Genomic DNA, 25247 nt, shown 5'->3' with positions numbered 1-25247 from the left:
GTGCATCTGAAAGCTGACAAGATGAATGATACACTCTAAGTCAGAAGGTGTTTCTTGTTTTCTCATTTTAACCAACGCTGCAGTGTCTAGTCTGCTTTTTGTCTTGCTGAGGCCTGCTGTGAAGAAAGAAATCCATGTAGAGAACTTCGTCTGACCTGAAATGTTGGTGTCATTCAAGCTTCAGAAGAAAGAAAAACTTGCCTTCCCAACCATTTCTCCAGGTGTTCCAATCTCAAATGTGTTCATAAACACCAAGAAGTCTTAAACAATGACTTAAGCCCTCATCAAAATTTTCCATCAACTTATTTACAACTTCAGTCAGCCATAGAAGAACTGGATGGACTTTTGGTGTAATCCAGCAAGGCAATTCTTGTGTTGCAAAGTCTTGGATCAGACCACAAGCTTCTGCCTTTCCTTTTATCTCCCCTGTCACAAACAACAATATGTTAATTAATCACAAATCCCTGGCACGCAAAGGCCTAAGACACAGGGTAAACAAACTGTCTGCAAGCTTCTCCTTACCATGGATCAATCAATGAAGGACCGGCCCCTTGGTGCAACACATTCCTAGAATGTTTTTAAAGCAGGAAACAATAAAGGAAAACATCAATAAGACAAACATTGTGCTTGATTGTGTTGTGGATGGGCCCATTCCTCCAGGATTCCATGAGGCCAGTCCACTCAACATGGATTGAGCTCCACCTCGACCTCCACTGCTACATATGAAGTTGGTGCCACATAGCTATCTGCCTCCTGGGGTTCCTCAGCATCTCTTCCCAGTGGTTCTTCTCCGTGCCAGTGGCATGCAAGCCAAGACTGCACTTGCCCAGTAAGTGGTTCTGCCCATCACCATCCTGGCTTAGCATCTCCAGCTCCACACTGGAGGCACACAGCAGATCATGGGGCACCTCAAACATAATCATCTCATTCCAGACTGGGTTGATCTTGTGTTTGGCACGCTTTGTTTGCTTCTTTTTCAGCTTCAGGGACTGGTGCTTTAGAATCACTTTCACAGATATATCTGCAGGAACAGGAATGACAATTGGTCATTTACTGGAGGTTGGCCTGCATGAGTCAGCGTTGTCTGCCATTTCTGCCTGGCTGCCTAAAAACTTCATAGTTATTGGTAAATACTAACATATTCCAGCACAGTAGCTCTCAGCCAGTGATGCAAGTACCACCAGTCTGATGCCAAAGTAGTCTAGGTAGGATACAGAGTTTTCATAACAATGACTAAGTATTCACTCTCCTTCAATCTCCATGTCCACCTGCAAGTGTGACGTGTCATCTTCTGCCAGCCTTGCCTGCCACAGATTATGCATTTGTGACATTTTGTCATGCTAGTAGCAGCCTCAGACATTTGGTGTTTCTCCTAATCACTTGTTCCTCCTGCCTACCAGCAAGTGTCTTTGATGTGCCACTTCCTGCAGACCCTACCTGCAAGGGATTATCCATTAAAACCAGAGCAATAACAACAACAATAGTACTGCAATTTTTTATGTCCTTAAAACTTACTATAACTGCTAAATATAATAACAAAAATATCTGTAAACATATAAATGTCCTCCTTGGGAGAAGAGTTTTGTTGTTGTTTTTATCGTGGCAGGACCCAGGTTCTTTGACAGAGTGATTGGTGGGATTTATAAGAGATGAAAGGTTAGAACTACTGCTTTAGCATACATATAACATATATTATTATAGCATGAACATTTATATATTGCATATATTTACACATACACTTCCTACTCCACATTGCACTTGATATGAAACTATGCATGGGATTGAACCTGGGACTATGGTTGTGCATATTGATATACCCAAACCAAAGATAATCCCCAAATTAGCCGTTTCTGTAATTTTCGGGTTTGGGGTTTACTGAACGCTAAAACCTAGGGATCTGCCCTGGCAATTCCTGAAAAATAATTATTCGGCTATTCGCCTTTGCTCAGGTGCATGGCTCTGTGCTTTCTCCCATTTTTCTATCTTTTTTTTTTTACTGGTTTTGTTAGGGCCCCACAGTTAGGGCCCTTTTGAGGTAGGGATCATGTAATCGGAGCCAACTTGGTCTGACCAACCCTGCAACCATCTGTCCATCACCATTCAGTGGATTAATTTAGATAAAGCATGGGGGTTGTTTAAAAGACGAAGTTCACCAATCCCATCCAGAGGGATATACCCTCCAACTAAAAAATGACCATTTCTACAGCTACTCATTGGGCTTTTTTCAGATTCAGGTTTATTAACCCAAAATTTTCAAAACATCCAGGTTTTCTGTATTTTTCAAAAATTTCCGGATTTGATAAACCCAAACCCGAAAAATACCCCCAAAATTGGTGCACACCCCTAACCCTGACCTAGGTGGCCCAGGCTAGCCCAATCTTGAAAGCTAAGCAGGATCCGCCCTGGTAAATACTTGGATGGGGGACCACCAAGAAATTCCAGGGTTGCTACACAGAGGCAGACAATGGCAAACCACTTCTGGACATCTCTTGCCTATAAAACCCTATGGAGTTGCCATAAGTCGGCTGGAACTTGACAGCACTTCCCACCACATAAATTATCAACTGGATAATTTAATGAAAGATAATAGATGAATAACAGCATTCAATGTTCAAACCACTTCATATTCATTAAGTCAGTAAGTCTTACAGCATGTGAGCACACTGGGGTGCTTCAGACAGTTAATGTAAGGATTTTATTTTTAAAAGGTGTTACTTGTGATGCCCATGTTTTTATTTTTCACTCACCCTTCCCAAGAAGCTCTTTCAGCTGTTTGGAGTGAAGATTCTTGGCTTTTATGAGTACCACAAGCAGCCGGTTTGCTGCAGGCAAGTAGCTGATAGAAAGGAGAACTTCCCCATAGCCTGCATCAGGCTCCTGAGATGAATAAGAAAGGAATGGAAAGTTCATTTTCTAATTTTATCTATGCAAAGGAGACAACTGAAAAACTGTGGCAGGCTGTGGGGGAAGGAGATCTAGAGGAATCTATATAGTTTGTTACTCCCCTCTCCATTTTATTTCCATTCTTTGCTTTAAGTTCCTGGCCATATCTGTGACCAATTTCTTTAACTCCTCTGAGCAGCCACTTCTTTAAGGCAGACCTTTTGAATGAACACATTTCCCCCCTCATAGTGCTATTGATTTTTCTAATATTCCCTGTCACCACTTAATAATTGACCTTACAAACCTGACCTCTCTGGCACTGTGCTTCTCTTATTCATTTTACCTGACCCTCTGCATGTATCCCAGAATAATCTGTTGATAGATCTTTTTTCCCTACTTGGAAATCAATATCATGTCCTGAAAGGAACAGGAGCCAACTGATGGAAGTAGAGGGTGGGTGGGTAGAAAAAGGAAGAAAAAGCATGTGTGTGTGTAAAAGGAACAGAAAGGAACTGGGACAGAAAAGGTTACAGAAGAAAATACAATTATATGCTCCAGTAGCTTAGCCTTATTGCAGAATTCCAGTTTTACTATGAATTGAACTGGCTGTACCAGAAAGGGCACTGTGAGCTGATGTTCAAAAAAGGGGACTACTTGGACTGACCAATTGATTGGAAAAGGAAAGCTGCCCCTGTAGCTGCCTTGGGTGAGGTTTTGGGAAAGATGGGCTAGAAATAGTCTCAATAGATAAACTGTCTCCTTCTCACATAGGGATAAGATGGATTCCCGACATTTTACCTTAAGTGTCACTGAGCTGGATGGTGTATACAAAGTCAAGGTTTGTTTTTTGGGGTTTTTTTCACCTGAGAGACAGAAGTGCATTTTCTATATATTATTATCTGTCAATAATAACCATATCTGCCTGAAACTCAAATGCTTCACATTAAAATAAAAATCCTAGCCACAGAAATATCTCCAGGGAAACTCTAAATGAACAAATAAAAAGCTCTGAGAAAAAGAATCACTGATTATCCCCCCCCCCCCATTACTTCAGCTCAAGGAAGGACTGAATGCTGTTCACATACCCATATTCCCCAAACCTGTCATAACTGCCTACCACATCTCACCTCTAAGCAGCTGTCTAGAATATCTCTGTAGGGAGCAATGCTTTTGTTGAAGCAGGAGATGGAAGGCATTGTTCAGAACTGACTGATTGCTCTGGAGAGATCTGTTTCGTATCAGTAAAAAGGATGGTTTTATATTAATTGGGGGGAAAGAGAGCCAAGCTTCAAGAAACTGTCAAAAAGGCTAGGGAAGGATGACATAAAGCAAGAGACACATGCATGATCACTTGAAGTTCACTGCGTCTGACCCTATTGAAAAGCAGCCAGCTGGCACAAAAACAGAAATAAATGCCCTAAATATCCCATCAAACAAATCACAGATGATTGGTTGAGTCCAAGATCAGGTGCTTTAGGATCTAGCAAGGGTGGGGTAGTGATGTGCCTGAGTCAAATGAGGAGAGATAGATTCGCCACCAGGTCTGTTCTGTGCTTCACCTTTCCATCAATGCTACGAAATCCAGCTTAAAATCTGAAAAGGATGTTACAAATCATAATGGCTTGATGCCGAGGCCAAATCAATCCCTTTTGGTCCTGATGTGGGAAGTCCAAATGGCATCTTCTCCATCACTTCTGGAGCACCACCCACCAGAATGTATTCCGGCACAAGCATCATTGAAATAATGCTTGGGAAGCTCCTGTTCCTTGCAATGGAGCTCGTGCAGGCAAATTGTACAATGGATTATGTCAGATGAGCCAGATCTCCCTCCCTCCTTCCCTCTCCCCCATCTCCATTCTGCACTCTTCCATGGCACCAAAAACATACTGGCTGTGACAGCTGCGTGTCTTATGGCTGAGCCACCCCTGTGCAACTCAAATTTCAACTAATGAGTCTGCATGGAGATCACAGAGTTGGAGGCATCTGGATGTAGCGGCACATCGCTATCCTTTTATTATTAATAAGCCAGCAGGAAAGAATGTGGGAGCCTTTGTGCTCTGTGGTGCTTGTAATTTACATGCTATGGCAAGCATCGTCCTGTGTCACCACCAGAAATGAATGGCCTTCTTAGGCTAGCCTAAGCTCACCTCTGTGCCTCCCCCCCTTACTCCACAGTGTTACAAGGGACACGGTCAGCTTTAAACTAATCCAAAGGACCTCATTTTTGGAAATACGCCGACTCGTTCTCTCCTCCTCTAGTTCTTGATGAATGATTTAGGACTTGTGTCGAAGCTCTCTGACTAATGGCTGCCTCTCCCAGTGACGCAGACCCAGCTGCATATATTCCACAGCAGTAACTGGGGCACCACTCTGAGCCTGTTAACCTGCTCCTTTCAGAGTGGAACAAAGAATTTCAGCCTCATTGTGTGGGTGACTGTGAGGAAGGCCAAGTGTACTGCAGAACAATGTTGTTGCCTCTCGATAGGACTGGATATTAACTGCAGTAGTTACTACGCACAGGCAGTTTCTTGGCATTCTTGGCATGTTATGTTCCCAGAGACCATCTGCTGAACTGACAGATGCCATCTGTTTCCAGTGGTGAAACAGGCCACCTGCTAACTCTTAGTCCTGGGATGAATAGTAATTTGCCCCAGGATGGGTGGGCCACCTTTTCCTCACCATCACAAGCATCTTTTTCAGAGCTGGAAACAGCATCCTGGAAGTTGTATAACTATATTCGGCTGCTACGGGCCCCATATTGCTGGGAGAGGCAGCATGTAGAGCCCATGACAATATGATGGGCTGTTTCCCAGGGCCAAGGCTTGCCCTGGGAAAAAAACAATGGCACCCAAGGGAGAAGCAACTTAGGCACCTCTACACAGTCCATTTGTTGAACTTTTGAATGTCCGATTCTTTAATTCTATTTGTAGCCCATTTCATGACTTTGATGCAGTACTTGCATGTATAATTCACCTCTGTTGTATAAGGTGATAAATTTGCATGCTGTGAATTATAAAGCTGGATTTTATTCATGTCATGGAAGCAAATGAAAACAACATTTCACCCACTAAGCCTACAGAAGCTTTTCAACTATAAGAATAATGGGGAAATACGAACACTAAAAATTTGGGTACCAATACCAGGTGGACCAGTATGGACTAGTGTTTCCAAACACATGAATCTGCCTTATAGTGAATCAGACCATCGGTCCATCACGATTAGTATCATCCACTCAGACTGGTGGTCTCGTCAGTCTTCCAGGTGGAGCTCTTTCACATGACCTATTACATGATCCATTCAGCTGGAGATGCCAGGGATTGGACCTGGGACTTTCTGCATGACAAGTTAGGGTTGCCAGGTCCCTCTCGCCACCAGCAGGAGGTTTTTGGGATGGAGCCCCAGGAGGGTGGGATTTGGGGAGGGGAGGGACTTCAATGCCATAGAGTCCAATTGCTAAAGTGGCCATTTTCTCCAGGTGATCTGATCTCTATTGGCTGGAGATCAGTTGTAATAGCAGGAGATCTCCAGCTAGTACCTGGAGGTTGGCAACCCTAATGACAAGCAGATGCTTTGCTACTGAGCCACAGCCCTTTCCCATGTAGATGAACAGGTCAAAGCATCTGAAGAACTGAACTCCTGACTCATGAAGGTGCATGCTGGAATACATTTTGTTAGTCTTTAAGGTGCCACTAGCTTCCTTTTTCATTTTGCCTTTACTTCTGGCCCTTTAGTTTGTTGGTTTTTGTTTCAGTTGAGGATGGTTGACAGACACCCCAAGCCCTGTCCAAACCCAGTGGCCCAATCAGTTACCTAAATCCCACACTGCCCAAGGGTGGGAATAAAGAACAGTAACACTATCCTGGCTGCCTGCATACACTTTCATTCTCTTCTAGGAAAAAGCCCCATGGCAGGAAAGGGAAGAAAGACACCTGGGCAAGCAAGCAGTGTCATGAGAGCCGAAGGGAAACAAAGCATTTCAGCAGGTAAGCAGACTTAAAAGCAGAGGTTGCACAGCTGATCAAAACTCAGGGCACAACAATAAAAGAGTGGGTTGGATAAGAACAGATTTTTCCACACTTCTAAAAAAAAGCACTAAAAGGATGAAGGGAATGGAAATAAAGATGAGCTGAAAACTTGTTGTCATGATGAATTATATAGCCAATGTTTTAACCAATGTCCTTCCTAACTAATGTTTTAATTGTTGTTTTTATGTTTTGTATGTATTTTAAACCTGTTTTTAATTGTTTTAATGATGTGTTTGGGGGGTGATTTTAATGGTTTTTAAACATGATTTTTTCATATATGTTTTAAAGTGTTAGCTGCCTCGGTAGCCCTTGTAAGGGCAGAAAGGCAGGATACATATTTTGCTAATAAATAAGTAAATTTATTTATTTACACACACTGGCAGTCTTCAAGCAGTGGCTGGATGAACATTTGTCAGGGATGCTTTAGGCTGATCCTGCATGGGGCAGAGGGCTGGACTAGATGGCCTATATGGCCCCTTCCATGATTATATAACAAGCCAATGTGTGAGCACCCACTGAAGTCCCTTCCCTCTGTTAACGCTCAGCCCTGTTTTTCACAAAGTGCCTAATATAAATACCCTTAGTAATTAAGTCCTTTCAAAGGAGTATCTCTAACTAAGGAATGCAAAGTCAACATTGCAATTAGGCTAAGGATTCAAAGAACTGGATCCAGACTATTTTTTTTCATTCATAGACTAATTTTTCCATCACTAGGATGGTTTTTTTCCCCTGCCTTCCTCTTCCCACTGCAGCCCAGTCTCCCCCAAATGCTGCACCTGGGGCCAAGGACCAGTTGGGGGGATTCAGTGGGCTGCAGCAAGATGGAGGAAGCAGGAAAGTTCTGTCTTATTGAAGGAAGTGTCTTTTATTAACAGAAACCAAACTTCGGACTCCAAATGGTCTCCCACTGATCGAGTCTGGTTCAGTGCTTCTACACCCATCATAGTCTCTTCCCCTGCCCTAAGAATATAATTTATGTCAATAAAGTTTTTCAATAAAGAATTTCACCGATCAAATACCTTGTCAGGTGTTTTCAGCTTCTCCCACTGAACTGTTCCATATGGCTCCCCCACATTAGCCAGACTTGGTTTAGTTTCTCCAACAATGCTGTGCCTGGAGAACTTGTCACAGTTTCTCAAGGTGAGGGTCAGCACACCCTCCGATAACTCCTCCTTCCTTAATGGGAACAGCAGAGCTTCCTTCCAGATGATGTGGGACTGCTTCTTTTTCAGCACAGTCTGGGCCTCCCTCATGCCAGACCCACTCACCAAAGTGCCCAGGATGTAGTAGTCACAGCCATTGTTCTGATCTCCTGCTGTGGTTTCATACATAACTGTAAGACCAGGAAAAGGATGAAACTGTAAGACCAGAAAAAGTTGCAGGGTAGGGTTGCTAACCTCCAGGTACTAGCTGGAGATCTCCTGCTATTACAACTGATCTCCAGCTGATAGAGATCAGTTCACCTGGAGAAAATGGACACTTTGGCAATTGAAATCTATGGCATTGAAGTCCCTCCCCAAACCCATCCCTCCTCAGGCTCCGCCCCAAAAACCTCCTGCCAGTGGGGAAGAGGGACCTGGCAACCCTATTGCAGTGCCAAAAAATGCCAAAATTGCATTCCATTCTGAACTTTCTGATTTAAATAAAAAAATGTAGATCTTTACAAAAGATGTAGACTGTATAGTGATCATTTTAGAAACTGCTCACTTTAATCGAGCAAGCTTGATGGCCTTCACATTTCTAGGGTCTTTCAGTGGCTTGGGGACTTCATTGCCTGTAGGAAATCATAGGAACTGGGGTAAACTCAATCCCTGAAGGCTTGGATTGAAATCCCAGATGAACTGTAGATTCACTGAGCATTTTACAGTGCCATTCTAAACAGTCCATTGAAACCAGCGGGCTTAGAAGGGTGTAACTTGACTTAGGATGGCACTGTTACTCATGTCACTCTTTCCTAGCCTCAGTCAGCCTTTTCTAATAGCAAACCTGGGTCAGTAATACCGATAACGGTAAGACGAATAACATGCTTGGACATAGGGCCTCCTTACCTTCAAGGAAAGCCACACAGAGCACATCTTTCTGTGGGTCATAACCAAGAGAATAGCGAATCTGTGGGACCTGGTTGCCGCCAGCAGCTGTTTCTGGACTCAGACGTTCAGTGACACACACATCCTTCATCCCACCTGCAATTCACAACATTGGGTTAATAAGAAAGTAGGTCATACGTCAGCCAAGTGCATTATTTGGCTGCATTGTTTTATTCTCCCTCTTTGCTATGGTTAGATACAGCTCCATCTTCAATAGTGAGACCTGGTGTTTTGGAGCAGCCTTGCTACTAATGATACTGAGATCTCTGCCTCGGCTTTGTCCAAGACTCTGGGATAAATAGAATTATTAAGTTTGTAATTCAGGTCCAACATGCTGTTTCCAAACAAAAGGAAATTTCTGATAAAATACTTAGCATATTTTCTAAAGTTTGACAACCCATCAAAACTGGTTTGGCACAACCATCCACCCATTCTTGTGATAAAGGGAAACTGCAATTCTCATATTCTCCCTCCACTGATCTTATATCTTGAAATAGCAGTTTGAGAACCTGGGCTATTTAAATTGCTACGGTGAAATTTCTCTCTGTTTCTCTACTCTGTCAGTTGAGTAGTATCACCTAATCACATTCGGAGAACTCTGCATAATGTAATGGTACAACACTGTTGCAACATGTCATTATATACTGACAGCATAGCAAATTATTTGGCATAACAACTGAAGTGCCCAATCTTCCAAATTAATGACTATTGCATAAAGTGCCAAATTTCAACAGAAACTGAAAATGCAGGTTTGACACAGAATAGATAAAAAGTAAAGCTGATCAGCAGTAAATGCTTGTTTGTTTTTCAGGTTTTTTTAAAAAAAGAATGGTTCCTAAGAATTCATTATTATTGTCGTGAGTTATCTAAATTTTAATCCTCCTTTCTTCTAGAAGTCTTGTATGCCATTCACTTCTGTCTTTAAAATAAATTCTATGGTGCATCTAATGCTTTTTGGGTCCTAGCCACAGAATTTTTTTTACAAAAAATTCAAGTATCCCAGTGGATTTTATCCTACTTTATCATCAAACATCTAGCATATATCCCTTTTTATGAACTGCTCTTTGAGAAACGCAAGTCTAAAGCCTTCTTGCGTTCGTAGAAGTAGTTTCATGGCCACATTTCATATTATACTGTTCTTAATAGGTATACTTTATATCACCCACAAAATCTGGATCATTAACAGTCTACTGCGCTATATAATCAGGCTTGTATATATTTCACCATCCATGAGCTCACTGATCAAGGGCAGAATATGGCACCTAGTATATAGTTGCACGTACTGCTGAAGACTTATTTATGCAGGCAACACCTTAGAAACCTGTGGACGTTGACTTGGATTCAAAGTACCACATGTGAAGTCACACGAATCTTTTGGTCTCCCAGTGCATATAAAACTTATGTTTACACTAAACTGTAGTCTATTAAGGGTGCAGTAGCATTATGTCTAAAAAAAATGTACTGTAATAATAATGAAAAAGTTTGAAATATTGTGAGAATTACCAAAATGTAACACAGAGACAGGAAGTGAGCACAGGCTGTTGGAAAAATGGCACTAATAGACTTGCTCAAACACACAATATCTGTGAAGCGCAATAAAGCAAAGTGCAATAAACCGAGGCATGTCTGTATTGATGCTTTTAAGTACCCTCTGTACTCTGCCATCACAGTCTTCATAAAAACCTCTTTCATAATAACAGAATTTCTTGGTAATAGAATAAATTGTTTGGGGAATGCAAATAAATGCAGATATGCAAAAGCAAATGTTGACTGGTGGAAAGAATATCCACAGTGCTATGCCTAGCGGTCTATGGCTCCATGCATTTAAGACTTTTATCTTACTACTTTCCTTAGGTCATTATAGAAGCACAATCTTCTTCCAGTACTTCCTAAAACACGTTACTACTTTCTTCATTGATTCAGCATCAAGTAGCTGGAGTAGTGGCACTGTGCCCTGAAGAAGCTGGAAAACTATTTTCCAGGTTAAAAATAAATTTAGTTATGAACCATGCAGAAGCAAACTATACCTGCTGGAAAATCCCCAAGACGACATAACGATTGGTATTGTCACTAGAATAGATTGCGCTGTTAAAAGGATGGCTGGGGTAGAGGGTAGAAATCAATAAGGGTGATGAACCATCAGGAGGAAATGTGTCCTGATGTAACCAATTACACAGATAATTTGCTTGAGGCTGCAAGTATCTACAGCAGATACTTTTAAAAGGCTTGATAGGTCACATATTTGTAGCTCAGCACTATGGTGATACTGTGCCCACACCTGAATTTAAATTATTATATGCTGAGATTAGTCAAAGAAGTTATTCAATGTGGTCACTAATTTCAATAGGAAGCAACAATATTTGGCTTGGTTAGCTGCATACCATTTTGAGGGAGAACTAACTCTTCATTGACTCGTATGTTTATTCTTTTCTCATCTAGAGCTGAAGGTTTCCCCTTGGTTATCTCTTCTGTTGTCTTCAAGGTGTAGTCTGCGTAGTTAACAATTTCTGAAGAAGTCACGACTGGTTTTGGACCATAGATGTGGGGAAACTTTAGGATTGTCCTTGGTTGTACAGGTTCTGCTGTCTTCTCAACACTGAACTGAAACAAAGAACCCACCACATTATTTTTATTGTGTTAAATTAGAATTTCCCACAAGAATAAAGATTGGCTGCTTCAGTATACAATATGCTCAATAAGACTAACACATCACTGACCAAATAGTTCAGCAATCACTGACCAAATAGTTCAGCAATCAAAGACTTTCATCTAGCTCAGTACAGTAAACTCTGTAAAGCAGTGTCTCCCCAGGATCTCCAGCACAGAAAGATCTCTTCCCACTGGAAGACCTATGAAGGTGGCAAAGAAATGTTACTATACTGCTACTGTAGGGTCAGATAGCTCACAACCATCCCAACTGTTCAAAGTAGCTCAGCATGATGCCAACATCTGAGCCTTTGTTGTCTCAGGAAGAGACAATTAGCTGTGATACTTTTGCCAAGTTTTTTTGCTGATAAAATATCGAGAATACTCTCTGATCTAGATGTCAGTTGTAATGTAGGCACACCAGAAGACAGGAATAATGCACCATCTGGTCTATTCATGCAATAGTTTGTCCCAGTTTCCATGACAGATGTTGACAAGATCTTGGGATTGGTGAAGGCCACAACTTGCAGTCTGGACCCTTGACTATCCTGGCTGCTAAAATCATGTAAGGACCACATCAGCAAACTCTTAGTATCGATTCTAAACCAATCACTAGCGCAAGGTACCTTCCCTCTACCAGAGAGGTGGTTATCTGTCCTTTACATTAAAAAAAATCCCGACAGAAAAATGATGTGGCCATTATTGCCTGGTCTCTACTTTGCCCTTTCTTGGCAAAGTTATTGAGAGAGCAGTAGCAGACAAACTCCAGATCTTCTTGGATAACTCATCTGCTGTAGACCCTTTTCAGGCTGGCTCCAGGCTGGGCTGTTGGACAGAGACTGTTGTGCTAGCTTTAGTTGATGACCTTTGTCTGAGTGTAGTCAAAGGCCATACCTCCTTGTAACACTTGTTGGACTTACCTGCAGCCTTTGATACAGTAGATCATGCCATTTTGTTGAGGTGGTTGGAGGCAGAAGAAGGTATCAGGGGATGTATTATAAACTGGTTCAAATCATTCCTCACAGATCGGACTCAGAGGGTTGCTATGGGAGACCAGTTGTCATCAGTATAGAACCTATCCTGTGGAGTTCCACAGGGTGCTATTTTATCCCCCATGCTTTCCAATCTCTATGTAATCTTAGGATAAATCATTCGTAGCTTAGGGGTTGGATATCATCAATATGCAGGTGATACTCAGCTCTATATATAATCCAAATCCCCTGGTGATGTGGTAGAGGTCCTGAATAACTGCCTGGCTGCTGTGGTTAACAGGCTAAGGGTGAACAAATTGAAACTAAGCCCTGAAAAGACAAAGGTTATGTAGGTTGGGAATGCACAAGTGTTGAAGGACATTGTGCTGCCTAGTTCAGCTGACCCTTGCTGACTCAGTTTAAGAGCCCTGCAGTTATACTGGACCAGCAAGTTAATGCTGTTGCAAAAAAGGCTTTTTTTTCAGCTCAGCCTAGCTTGAAAGATAGCCCCTTACCTTGATATGAATAATCTGGCCATCTGAATCCATGCCACAGTCACATCGAGACTAAGCTAGTGTAATGCACTGTACATTGGTCTCCCCTCAAAATCAATTCAAAAACTCCAACTGGTGCAGAATGCCACAGCTCTGCTATTAACAGGAGCTAGATGGAGCACCCCAGCAAGAGGCTTTCAAGGTGAGTGAGACACAGAGGTAGCTTACCATTGCGTTCCTCTGCAGAATCTTCCTGGGAGGTCTCCTGCTTAACTTCTGCGATCTGACGAGATTGGGCTATACCATGTTGCCATCCCTCTTGTCCATCAGTTACTGGGCTCAGTTTAAGGTAATAGCTCTCACATACAAAGCCCTGCATATCTGCAGGATCACCTCCCCCCTATGTTCCAGCACAACAGCTTCACTCATTGGAGTAGGGTCTTCTGCAGGTGCCAACCTGCAATTGTGCAAACTCAACAACTGCCTAGACATGTGCCTTCTCTGTCGTGGCCCCCACGTTATGCAATGGCCTGCCTGAGGAATTCATGAAGGCAATCATTCTCCTGGCTTTCTGCAAATTATGCAAAACGGAATTATTCAAGAGGGCTTTTCAACACAGGCAATAGAGTTAAATGCATTAAATGATTCATAAGGTGATTTGGAAAAATTATTAGGGACTGTGGCCTAGACAATTGTGTATAGCTTGTTGAAACTAGGATCCTACTATGGAATTTTGCATTATTTAATGTATCATGTTACTACTTATGCTTTGCTTCAATTCTGTTTTTAGACTTCTGGCTGGTTCTACAACTCTTAATCCTATTGGATTGTTTATTTAACGACCCATCCGTCAATTGCATTGACTCACTCTGTGTAATCTGCCTTGAGACTAAGTGAGAAAGGAGGACTATTAATAACATAAATAAAAAAAATGGCTAAAACTCCCTTGTCTACTCTGGGGTACTTCTCCTGCCATCTGTTGTCTATAATCTCCATTTTGACAATGTAAAATATTGCATGGTGATGTTTTGTTTTATTTCAACCGAATATGACAAAGCTGATTTCTCCCTTCTTCTTCAGCCCTTCATATTCTCTGTCTATTTTAAAAATTCAGACAGCTTGTAAAGTTAGACATTTGTCACATTTGTTTAGCGCCTAATTTTTAAAAAATCAGCCTCGTGATTGGCTGGTCCTTCTGCCAATGAACACCATACACAGAGGTTCTTGCTTGCAAACCAAAAGAATGGATCTCTCAAGCTCAATTCTTCAGAGACAGTTGGACTAAAATGGGGTGAAGGTAGATCAACTATAGGTATACTCAAACCATGTATATTTAGATTCACTCTAGCAGTGCATTCCTAAGGAGAGTTACTCCAGTCTAAGCCCACTGAAATGAATGGAATGCACTGTAAAATAAATAGGCAAAGCCCACAGTTGTTTTAATGTTCCTGGACAGGGATGGGGAGTTCTCTACAGAAACAAAAAACTTGCATAACTTCTGAAAATTAATTGACGTATCATTAGTCACAAACACTGACCATCACTACAATGAGCAACATCCAGAGATACCTCAATCTTGCTGAGTCCATTAAAAAAAGCATTATTACAAAAAACATTATTGAAGCAAACAAATACCACAGATAAAATAGCCCGAGCAAATTATTGTATTAAAAGGCAGTATAAATCACACTTAAGAGCTTAATGAAGCAGAGGCATACCTAACATCCTTGATGTTGTATTTAGTGAATGAGGAAAGTGGCTTCTCATTTGCACTGAGAAAGTTGTATGCATGGATATTTGTGTGCTGTGGGAGGAGGAATCATTTGGCACTCTCTCCACATAGAGAAGGGTTGAAAAGAAGGGACAAGAAAATAAGAACACTGCTGGATCAAAGCAGTCACACATCTAGTCCACCATCCTGTTTCACACTGTGGCCACCTAATAGAGCATATAGGTCCAGTGGTGCCTCCCAGCACTGGTATTCAGAGATTTACTGCCTCTGGATATAGAAGGTCATGCTTCCATTAAACAGATCATCTTAAAAGATGAGAATCCTTAACAAAGAGCTCCAACTGCCTCTAATCAATTTTCTCCCATTCTTTCAAACCATTTAACGTGACAAGTTCTGGAGATGTGGACGCTGCTCTTTCATTCACATTCAGTCACAGTATCTGCTAGGCAATTCTATTTCAAGCTTAAACAGAGAGAATGAGAACATCTTCCTAACTGTGAATGGGGGTTTCATTCGGCTTTGCTGTCTTGTTAATAATACATGTAAGCAGTGCCATGGAGGAAGCATGCTTTGGAGCCCGGTGATTTGGATGCCAGTCTGCATATCTATGGAGGACACTTTTGATCAGTGCCGGATTTACGTATAAGCTAAAAAAGCTAGAGCTTAGGGCCCCACTCTCTTGGGGCCCCCAAAAAAATTTAAAGAAAAAAAACCTGGATGTACATTTCCAAAATCAACAATTACTTTGATAAAATACATATTTTGTTATGTGCAAATGGCTTTAGATACCTATTAGGTCCATAAATTACCATATAGCATATATTCAACACAAAAAACAGCAACAATTTGTTGTTGACAAAGGACAGCTAGACATATAAAGGGCCCCATTACCTTCAATAGCTTAGGGCCTCATCAAACCTAAATCTGGCCCTGCTTTTGATCCCCAAGATACGGCATAAAGGCATGCCAAAAGAACAACTCTTTCAAGCCTCAGCCTGAGATAATCCTAAGAATGGGAGCAAACTAAGCAGCCTTGGGTGTCCTCTCAGGCTGAAAAACAAGATGCACAAGATTTTCTATAAAAGATATAAGCAAATATATTAGGCTGTTGCCTACACCCTTGTCTTCACTTTACCAAAAGACCCAACATATGGTTGTACAATGGCCATATACTGGCATATTCTGCTTTTTTATCTATTATCTTGTGACCCAGCCCTAAATCCAATTGACTTGAGGCAAAAGATTGCAGACTCGTAAATTCTAGGGCTGTTGAATTTAAAAAAATTCGGTATAGTTCGGATTCGGCCCGTTTAGATTCGGGATATGCCGAAGTCCGAACTCCCCCACTTCTGGTCTGTTCAATTCGTCGGGAATTCAAAGTTCGGGGAAAAAAAATTGGCCGAATAAAGCCATTAAAAACACAATCGCGCCTTTCCGCGGCTCTGGGGGGGCATTTTTGGGGTTAGAGGTCCCAAACTTTCAGCAGAGCTTCAAAGGATGTTTATTGAAAGACTCCCCAAGTTTTGTAAATATTGGTTCGGGGGGGCTGAGATATGGGCCCTGAAAGGGGTCCCCCCCACCCTTAATGTGCATCTCTCAGCAGAGCTTGCCGCCCACGCACAAAGCTCCCAGCCCCAACAACAGCTGAGAGGTTTGCAAAGCAACTGCAAAGCAACACAACCTTGTAAAACAACACCTTTGCAACAGGGAAAACCAGAAGACACACAACTGAAACCTCCCCCCTCAAACCAGGGAGCGAGAGACTCAAGGGGGAACACACACCCCAGGCAGAACCGACGAAAGCCCCCTTTGGCTTCCCCCCCACCCACAGAAACTGCTCCCTCCCCACACACACACACAGACTCTGCTTTCCCCCCACACACACACATACACAGGAGAAAAATTATAGATTAAAGCCCCCAAAGGGGTCTTACTGTGGCTGTCTTCTGTTCCATCAGGAGGGGCTGGGGAGGACTTGTAATCCAAGATGATTCCAATTAGGCACAGGACGTTTTGCTCTGGAGATGCACACAGGATCGGCTGATCCATTCATCCCAATAGGGGAAAGGGGAAAGCCCATATCTCGGGACCCCCTGACCCAATGTTCACAAAACTTGGGTGGTCTCTTAAGAACACTTGTCTGAAACTCCGCTCAAAGTTTGGGATCTGCACCCCCAAAAATGCGCCCCCTGCAGCCACGGAAAGAGAAAAGGGGGGAGGCGATATTTCTGCCCCCACTGAACCCATCTTTACAAAACTTGGGTGGTATCTTAAGATTGATTGTCTGAAGCTATTCTGAAAGTTTGGGGGCTATATCCCCAAAAAAGTGCCCCCTGCAGCCACATAAATGGAAAAAGGGGGGAGGGAAAAGGGGGAGAGCCCATATCCCGAGACCCCCTGACCCAATGTTTACAAAACTTGGGGGGTATCTTAAGAAGCTTCATCTGAAGCTCCACTGAAAGTTTTGTGTCTGTACCCCAAAAAATACGCCCCCTGCAGCCACAGAAAGGAGCAAATGTGCACAAGCACCTCCCCTACACACGAGGATTTCGCGCTCTCTCTCTCTCCCCCTGGCCGGGCCGCACATCAGCTGATTCCTCCAGTACTCAATCCTGACTGATTGGCCAGAAGAAGACCCAGCTTGGCCACCGATTGGCCAGGGGAGGAGAATGCTGCTTACTGACGGTTATGCTGCTTACTGACTGCCCCGAATTTGCCGGATTTATTCGTGAACTCCCGAACTCGCTGAATTTGGCTCCCCGGTTGCCCGCCAGTTTTGAGTTCGGTTCCTCCCGAACTAAAAACCACCGAATCAGGGGAAATTCGGCTGATTTTCAGTTCGGGCTGAACCGAATCAACAGCCCTAGTAAATTCTAATCCCAGTGCAGAGTATGTTCTATCATGCCGGTGCATTCATGATGCAAGAACTACCTTTACCAGAAATGTAGTTACACAGTTATGTTTAAGTTTTGTAAGCGGAGCAAGAATCTCCTGAGCATCATTAAGAATAATTAATTAGGTCATGACTCAGGAACAGGGATACATATTGTCCCAATGACAGGGTTGGGTTATAACACATGGGACTGACCTGACCTCTCGGTTATACTTGACAAGGAAAACTTAACAGGAATCACAGCAATGGAAAACAATTCTTGTGTTGTAATAGAACCCAGGATTCAGAAGAGAAATAGGTCTAGAGCAGAGGTTCCAACCCTGTTGAGGCTGTGGTCACTTCTGGAATTTTGAGAAAGGGTATAAGAGCCCCGTGGCGCAGAGTGTTAAGCTGCAGTACTGCAGTCAAAAGCTCTGCTCACGACCTGAGTTCAATCCCGACGGAAGTTGGTTTCAGGTAGCCGGCTCAAGGTTGGCTCAAGGCCTTCCATCCTTTGAGGTCAGTGAAATGAGTACCCAGCTTGCTGGGGGTAAAGGGAAGATGACTGGGGAAGGCACTGGCAAACCACCCCGCAAACAAAGTCTGCCTTGGAAATGTCGGGATGTGACGTCACCCCATGGGTCAGGAATGACCCGGTGCTTGCACAGGGGACCTTTACCTTTAATGAGTGCCAGCACAAATTGCCTGCCATTGGGTGCTGCTGGTGGTGGGATCAAAATCAAGCATTCTTCTATAAGAGTGGCATTGATTTCTGAATGGGCACCTCTGCTTATTCCTTCTGGGGGCTTCTGAATCACCTCCTGCCCAAATTAGGCAAAGGAAAGCCAGGATTCGCTATTTGCTTTGGAGAAGAGGTATTTTAAGGAAGAAGCAAATGGGCTACAGCAAACACAAGAGTGGCATGATGGTGCCTATGGGTTTGGGATTACTGATCTTGAGCATACAAAGGCCTGTAATGCATGACCATCCAAACTGCAGGTCTGATATCCAGAGGAATCAATTCATCCTTCATGAGGCATTATACATAACTATACATAGGAATGACATCATTTGAGCAGTAGTAGATATGTTTTTGCCCTGACCTGGATGACCCAGGCTAGCCTGATCTCGTCAGATCTCAGAAGCTAAGCAGGGTCAGCCCTGGTGAGTATTTGGATGGAAGACCACCAAGGAATACCAGGGTTGCTGTGCAGAGGAAGGCACTGGCAAACCACCTCTGTTAGTCTCTTGCCATGAAAACCCCAAAAGGGGTTGCCATAAGTCGGCTGCGACTTGAAGGCACTTTACACACAGAGATATGTTTTTAGAATGGGTGCCACACATAATCCACTGTGTCATATGTAATGCCCACACATAATGCCTGTGTCATATGTAATGCCCACATCTTAGGTTAACCATCCTCTCTATTTGCCAGGGAACAGGGAATGATGATAGTAGATATCAGCTTACCAAGTGGTACCCTGTTCATGTGGCTTGAGGAAAGGGGATTGAATCCTTGTGACTGTTGTTTATTAGAGTCTTCTCCTAAACCACTGCTATTTGTCTATATGGTGCTGTGTCATTGGTTTCTCTCTCGTCCATCCATGATCAGACACAGTTTCTTTTCATCACTTTTTGGAGAGAAATCAGGTAAGATTTCTAATCAGTTCCACCAGTCTTCCACTTCCCTGTGCGTAGAATACAGATTTAAAGCAACTCTAGCTCCTTCAGGGATGGATCAAATTGTTAAGCAGGATACAATGGTTAATTGTCCCATGTCTAGCACAGCATCTGAACTGGGTGCTCAGCTTGCATCCATGGACATATCCATGTTAGGTATACAAATTCTTTCTCTGGATGTTACCCTCCCTTCAAGTCATCCTTGCTGTATGCTTACAGCTCTTTGAGTTTGGCTTAAGATTTTGACATGGTAGCTTTGATTTGTTGTCACTGAGTCTGCATGTTTGTATTGTATATCTTATATCATGCGAGTAGAACTGGGATAATTTTGAACTGAAAATCACTATACAAATATGAACTATTATTGCTATAATTTCGTGCCAAATGACAGACACTCCACTAGGCACTGCATTAATGTATAACAACTGACAACCCCCATGAGAGCCCTAAGGAAGTACCATGGGGACCAATCCACCCCTTTCTTTAGCTGCATCTACTTATCTTTTTGTGCCTGCTGCAAGCTTTCCTTCCCAAATAGTGACAGCTGATGATTTAAAAAGAAAGCCTCCTTTTGTGAATAGAAATGTCTCTTAAATAAAAGATCTATATTTAAAGTATAACATATAAGAGACCCTATCAAGCTATAGGGCTTCTGCTGTCTTCTCTGGGACTAGTAACAATGAAGGAGATTGTATGCTAGGGTGAACAAACATCAGCCGACTGACTAAAACCTTCTAATTGTAAGCCAGGCCCATTTCAAAATAAAAATGCAAAACCAACATTTTTTTTATGGTATAGCTTGTCTGACAGAGGACAACTATCACAGTCCCAAATATTGACAAACCTGAGAATATGTGTTTCAAATAACGTTATTTTTCCACTGATAGAGGACAGCTAGAATGTAAGTGATGGGCGGAGGCACTGATAAAAACAGAAATGGATGAAATGTACCTCCCACACAATTGGAGACTCAGATTCTAAAACAAACATTTGGGAGGAAGGTTTGTACTGGGCAAAACAGAAGTGTTATTTATTTGAAGAGAAAATATCAGAACCACGCAGGGAAGTTATCTAAGGACATTTTCCGCCTTCAGCGACAGACTGAAAGCTACTGCAGAGATAAAAATCACAGACAGATCTCTTGTGCCACTCCATGTCATGCCAAATGTAAGGCAAAAGAGTAAAATCAGGATTTTTTCCCCAAGGCCTGTTATAAATCCCTTTTAACGGACGAAAAAGAGTCCAATAGCACCTTAAAGACTAAATAAATTTCTGGTAGCTTTCGTGAGTCACAGCTCACTTCTTCAGATAATTGAAGATACCAAGGATTGAACCTGGGATCTTCAGCATGCAAAGCACGTGCTTTATGACTGAACTATAACCCTGCCTTTTTAAAAGTCCTGTAAGGTAAAGATCTTGCTCCTCCCTTCCCCCAGGTCACTAAAGATGTGTGCAGACAAGAAGGTCAAGGTAAGGCTTGCAAGACTGCAGCTGTTAACAGTGGACTTCATAATGGCAGAATAGCTATAGCAAGGGCATTCAGACATGGGTAATCCACTCAGCTATGAAAATCGAGGTGGGGTGACCTTTGCCTAGGGTTGCCAGGTCCCTCTTTGCCACCGGGGGGGGGGGAGGTTTTTTGGGCAGAGCATGAGGAGGGTGAGGTTTGGGATGGGGAGGGACTTCAATGCAATAGAGTCCAATTGCCAAAGTGGCTATTTTCTCCAGGTGAACTGATTCCTATTAGCTGGAGATCAGTTGTAATAGCAGGAGATCTCCAGCTAGTACCTGGATGTTTGTGGGAGAAAAAGGCACCACTGTACTAATATCAAGGAGATAAGGAATTCAGTACAGAGGCAACATTATATGCAAAAGTGAAAATAGTATTTATGTAGTGATAACTTATACAATTGAAATACAAATTGACTATACAAAGAAGATGGTATTCCAATAATTACAAAGTTCATAAAGTAGTTGAAAATCTCATGAGAGTAAAGCCAGTCTTCAATTGCGACAAGTCCAAGAAACGAAGAGGGATTAGCAGCGAGGAGACGATCGTTTCGAGCTCCAATAGAGACCCTTCCTCAGTCCTACAAGGACCTCTTCTATCTTGTCATATTCCAATATTTCCACAACGGTTACAGTTTCAAAAATATCGGATATATTGAATCTCCCACGAAGGGTAGACACACACAGCTTCCCACTTGGGGTTATCTCTTACCCCAAGTGGGAAGCTGTGTGTGTCTACCCTTCGTGGGAGATTCAATATATCCGATATTTTTGAAACTGTAACCGTTGTGGAAATATTGGAATATGACAAGATAGAAGAGGTCCTTGTAGGACTGAGGAAGGGTCTCTATTGGAGCTCGAAACGATCGTCTCCTCGCTGCTAATCTCTCTTCGTTTCTTGGACTTGTCGCAATTGAAGACTGGCTTTACTCTCATGAGATTTTCAACTACTTTATGAACTTTGTAATTATTGGAATACCATCTTCTTTGTATAGTCAATTTGTATTTCAATTGTATAAGTTATCACTACATAAATACTATTTTCACTTTTGCATATAATGTTGCCTCTGTGCTGAGTACCTGGAGGTTGGCAACCCTATCATTGCAAGTCATTCATGCTCAGCTTAACCTTTTTCACAAAGGTGTTGTAGACCTGAAATGTCTTTCTGAATTCCTTGGTGGGCGAGTTACAAGGAGAATGATAACCACAAGTTTTTGGGGACATGGTGTATGGATACTTAGCCCAGACTTGGAACATGAAGAATGATCCTAGTATGAACAGATCTCATCAAGGTAATCTTATATGCTTGTGTTGTTGTTGCAAGAACTGCAGAGCTTTGTGCCTAGTCTACATCATAGCCTTGTTCTTTATTCAGGGACATCTGGCAAAAATAAGTCATTAGAAAGTAGTAAAAGCGGGATTACATGCTTATGAGCAAGGACATAACCAACACAATTGCTAACAAAAACAATGTTATCATTGAAACCACGAAGCATTACATCTCACAATAGGAGTTTATAGTTTATAGCCTACCTGAGAGAAGGTTCAGAAATTCTATTATTCAGGCAGAAATCATGTTTGAATCTTACAAGTAACTAACAGTGCAATCTTAAACAGAACTATACCATTCTAAGTCATTTGAAGTCAATAGCCTTAAAAGGGTGAAACTCTGCATAAGATTGCACTGTTAGAGATCTATATTCAGAATACTTAAGGATGCAAAGTACTATTTACTTCTAAAGCATTCCTCAATGGTGTGTGAAATAGGCTGTGAACATGAATTTGTCTGATCAGCAACCAAGGCTAAGAGAATGATTTGGCCATACCTGTTTAACAAGTCAATGACTGGGATAGAATCTGAGTCCTTATTTTTAAGGTTCAGCTCCCAATACTAATGGACTGTCCTCATTCTCTGTCAAGGTTTATTTTGTTCTTACTCATTATTTAATCAAACACTGAGATTATTCAAAAAGATCTGGCAATAGCTCAATTGTATTCTGGTCATTGGAGTTCAGCTCACATGACGGGGCAATAGTAGACTCACAACCACTGTCAGTACATTTGTCATCATTAGGTTTCTATCGCTGTTACTGCCTTATCTTGAAATCTCCCCAAACACATCTCGAAATGCCTCCCATATTTCCATCATTTACCATTCCATATATTATATAACAGCTCATTAAATCTAAAAAGCTTTTCCTGTGCAGCAAAAGCCTATGTGCACGCAGGTGGAAATGGGTATTATAAAATATTCAGATGCAATTACCATGATTTTTCCCCCTGTCTGAAGTCCAAGCTTTGGTTGTATGCAAATGAAGCTGGTCTGACCACCCAGACAGATGGCGATTTCCCCCTATTTTTGCCATCACCAGCTTCACCTTTAATAAAACAAAAGCTGGCTGTTGCTTTGAGAATCCCACAAGCCACCTGAGCCCCCTTCTCCTTCTGTCTCTTTCCTGCCCTGAAGTCTTCCTGTACTCGAAACGTTACAAACATTTAAATCACATTATCACACACCATGCCTCTGAATCAAGGGAAGAATAGCAGAGTGAATTCAACAACATGCTTTACCTGCTGGACTGTCTGCAGTACACTGGGTTTGGCATTTTCGGGGTCCAGGTCCTGTTCCTTGTCTGAGGGTCCTTTTCCATGTCGCTTATATTTGCACAAGCAGGTCAACCCACATAAAGCAAGGATGCTGGTGGCAGTCCCCAAGGTAGCACCCAGAGCAATCACTGGGACAGACAAAACCATTGTCTCCGACTAGGAGCCACAACTTTATTCAAGCAGCCCAATTCTCATTCATCTCCGTGCAGAATTCAGCCTGGTGTCAGCCTCTTTGGAAGAGTGTAATAGATTCTCTCTGGCAGTTCCCAGAGAAAAGTGATTCACAAGAGACTAATGGCTTGCTCTTGCTTTGAAAGGCAATCATATAACCTCCCCATTCTTCCTGGTGGTATTCCTGGCTTAATACTCCAGGGAATGCAAGCAGGAGCAGAGGAAGGAGCAGTTCTAATGCCTGCAGTCCCTTTAAGACTGCAAGCAGGCAGCTTTCATTGAAGCTCATTCCCGACTCCACCGGGAAAAGTCTGATGTGCGATAAAGGAGTCAGACGTCAGCAAGAAAGGGGTGGGTCATGCTGGCCAACTCACACAAAGTGCATCCAAACCTGTACATGACCCTTTTGGAGGGGCTTGCTGCAGGGTATCTTTAATACTCCTTAGCTGGGGTTGCTTTTTTTAAATTCAAAAATTCATGCTAAAAATAACAGCCATTTGCCTAGCTGACAGCTCGGTTCAGATGCCCCCTTTTTAGCTAGAGAGAAAGATACAGCAGGTGATTTCTCATGCCTTCCTAGCAGAACTAGTCACTGTAATTCTGCTGTGCAGAAAAGGGCATACAAGAATGTTATTCTTCTTTTGCTGCAGGTGGGATCTGTTTATATTCCAAAGGATGTAACTGGCTGAGGTCACAGTGTCCAGTTCTATACCTCAGTTACTGGAGCTAACGGAGAAGCATTACATCCACAGATCATGTATTACCTGCGGTGGACTCTAATCTGGAGAACTGGGTTTGATTTCCCCCTCCTGCACATGAAGCCTGCTGGGTGACTTTGGGCTAGTCACAGTTTTCTCAGAACTCTCTCAGCCCCATCTACCTCACAAGGTGTGGGGAGAGGAAGGGAAGGAGATTGTAAACCGGTTTGATTCTCCTTAAAAGGCAGAGCTGTGGGTCCAGGAGAGGAGTATAGCAACTTCAATAGCCCTTGTGAGGGCAGAAAGGAAAGACATATTTTTGTACAATAACAACAAATCAACACATCTAAGAAGAGGGGGCAGAAGCAGTGGGAAGATAGTATCAGAAGTGGGGAAAAATTAATCAGTTCAATTATTGTGAGGATTATGATGCCATAAAGGACAAAGTAGCTTGTTGCTGTCTCGAATGATTGGGTTTTTATAAAATAAGAGTTACTTACAGTGCTATCCTAGTTAATGGGCTTGAATGGGGGTAACTCAGCTTAGTTCTTTGATTTATTACTTCAGATCATCAGCATTCTTGCACTCCCCTTGTACCTCTGGGAAGTACCTCGAGCCTGCATTCAGTGGTCATTCCTTGTGCTGCTTCAGCCTGTAACCTTATCAGCAGAGTGAAGAATCCTGTTCCACAGAACTTGAATTAAGTCACAGAATGAACATAAGAAAAGCCCTGCTGGATCAGACCAAGGCCCATCAAGTCCAGCAGTCTGTTCACTCAGTGGCAACCAGGTGCCAATGTTTTTGCATAACGTATTTGCATAAAATCCGTAATAAGAAAAGAGATCACCTATGACTACTTTAGAAGTCAAAC

At 42.5% G+C, this 25247-nt stretch overlaps 1 protein-coding gene across 1 annotated transcript; it reads right to left on the bottom strand.

Annotated features, from left to right (window-relative positions):
- Positions 1-640: 640 nt before the first annotated feature.
- On the bottom strand, positions 641-23963 carry SYT13 (synaptotagmin 13). Its single transcript, XM_056850852.1, has 6 exons — positions 23472-23963; positions 11377-11596; positions 8957-9091; positions 7928-8241; positions 2748-2877; positions 641-1021 (listed from the first exon to the last, which is right to left on the bottom strand). The coding sequence occupies exons 1-6, from the start codon at positions 23652-23654 to the stop codon at positions 717-719; spliced, it is 1287 nt and encodes a 428-aa protein (XP_056706830.1). The 5' UTR covers positions 23655-23963; the 3' UTR covers positions 641-716.
- Positions 23964-25247: the final 1284 nt, after the last annotated feature.

This window comes from Euleptes europaea, chromosome 6 (genome assembly GCF_029931775.1).
Source record: "Euleptes europaea isolate rEulEur1 chromosome 6, rEulEur1.hap1, whole genome shotgun sequence".
In the NCBI taxonomy this organism is placed as follows: Eukaryota; Metazoa; Chordata; class Lepidosauria; order Squamata; family Sphaerodactylidae; genus Euleptes; species Euleptes europaea.
Note: the sequence above shows the minus strand (reverse complement) of the source record. Positions and strands in the feature narration are given on the sequence as shown.

Coding starts and splice junctions, on each gene's coding strand:
- SYT13 (XM_056850852.1), bottom strand. CDS start 23,654: ATGGTTTTGTCTGTCCCAGTGATTGCTCTGGGTGCTACCTTGGGGACT. Junction 9,092..11,376: donor GTTAGTTCTCCCTCAAAATG/GTATGCAGCTAA, acceptor TGTGAATTGCAG/GTGGGATGAAGGATGTGTGT. Junction 8,242..8,956: donor CTGTGTGGCTTTCCTTGAAG/GTAAGGAGGCCC, acceptor CTGGTCTTACAG/TTATGTATGAAACCACAGCA.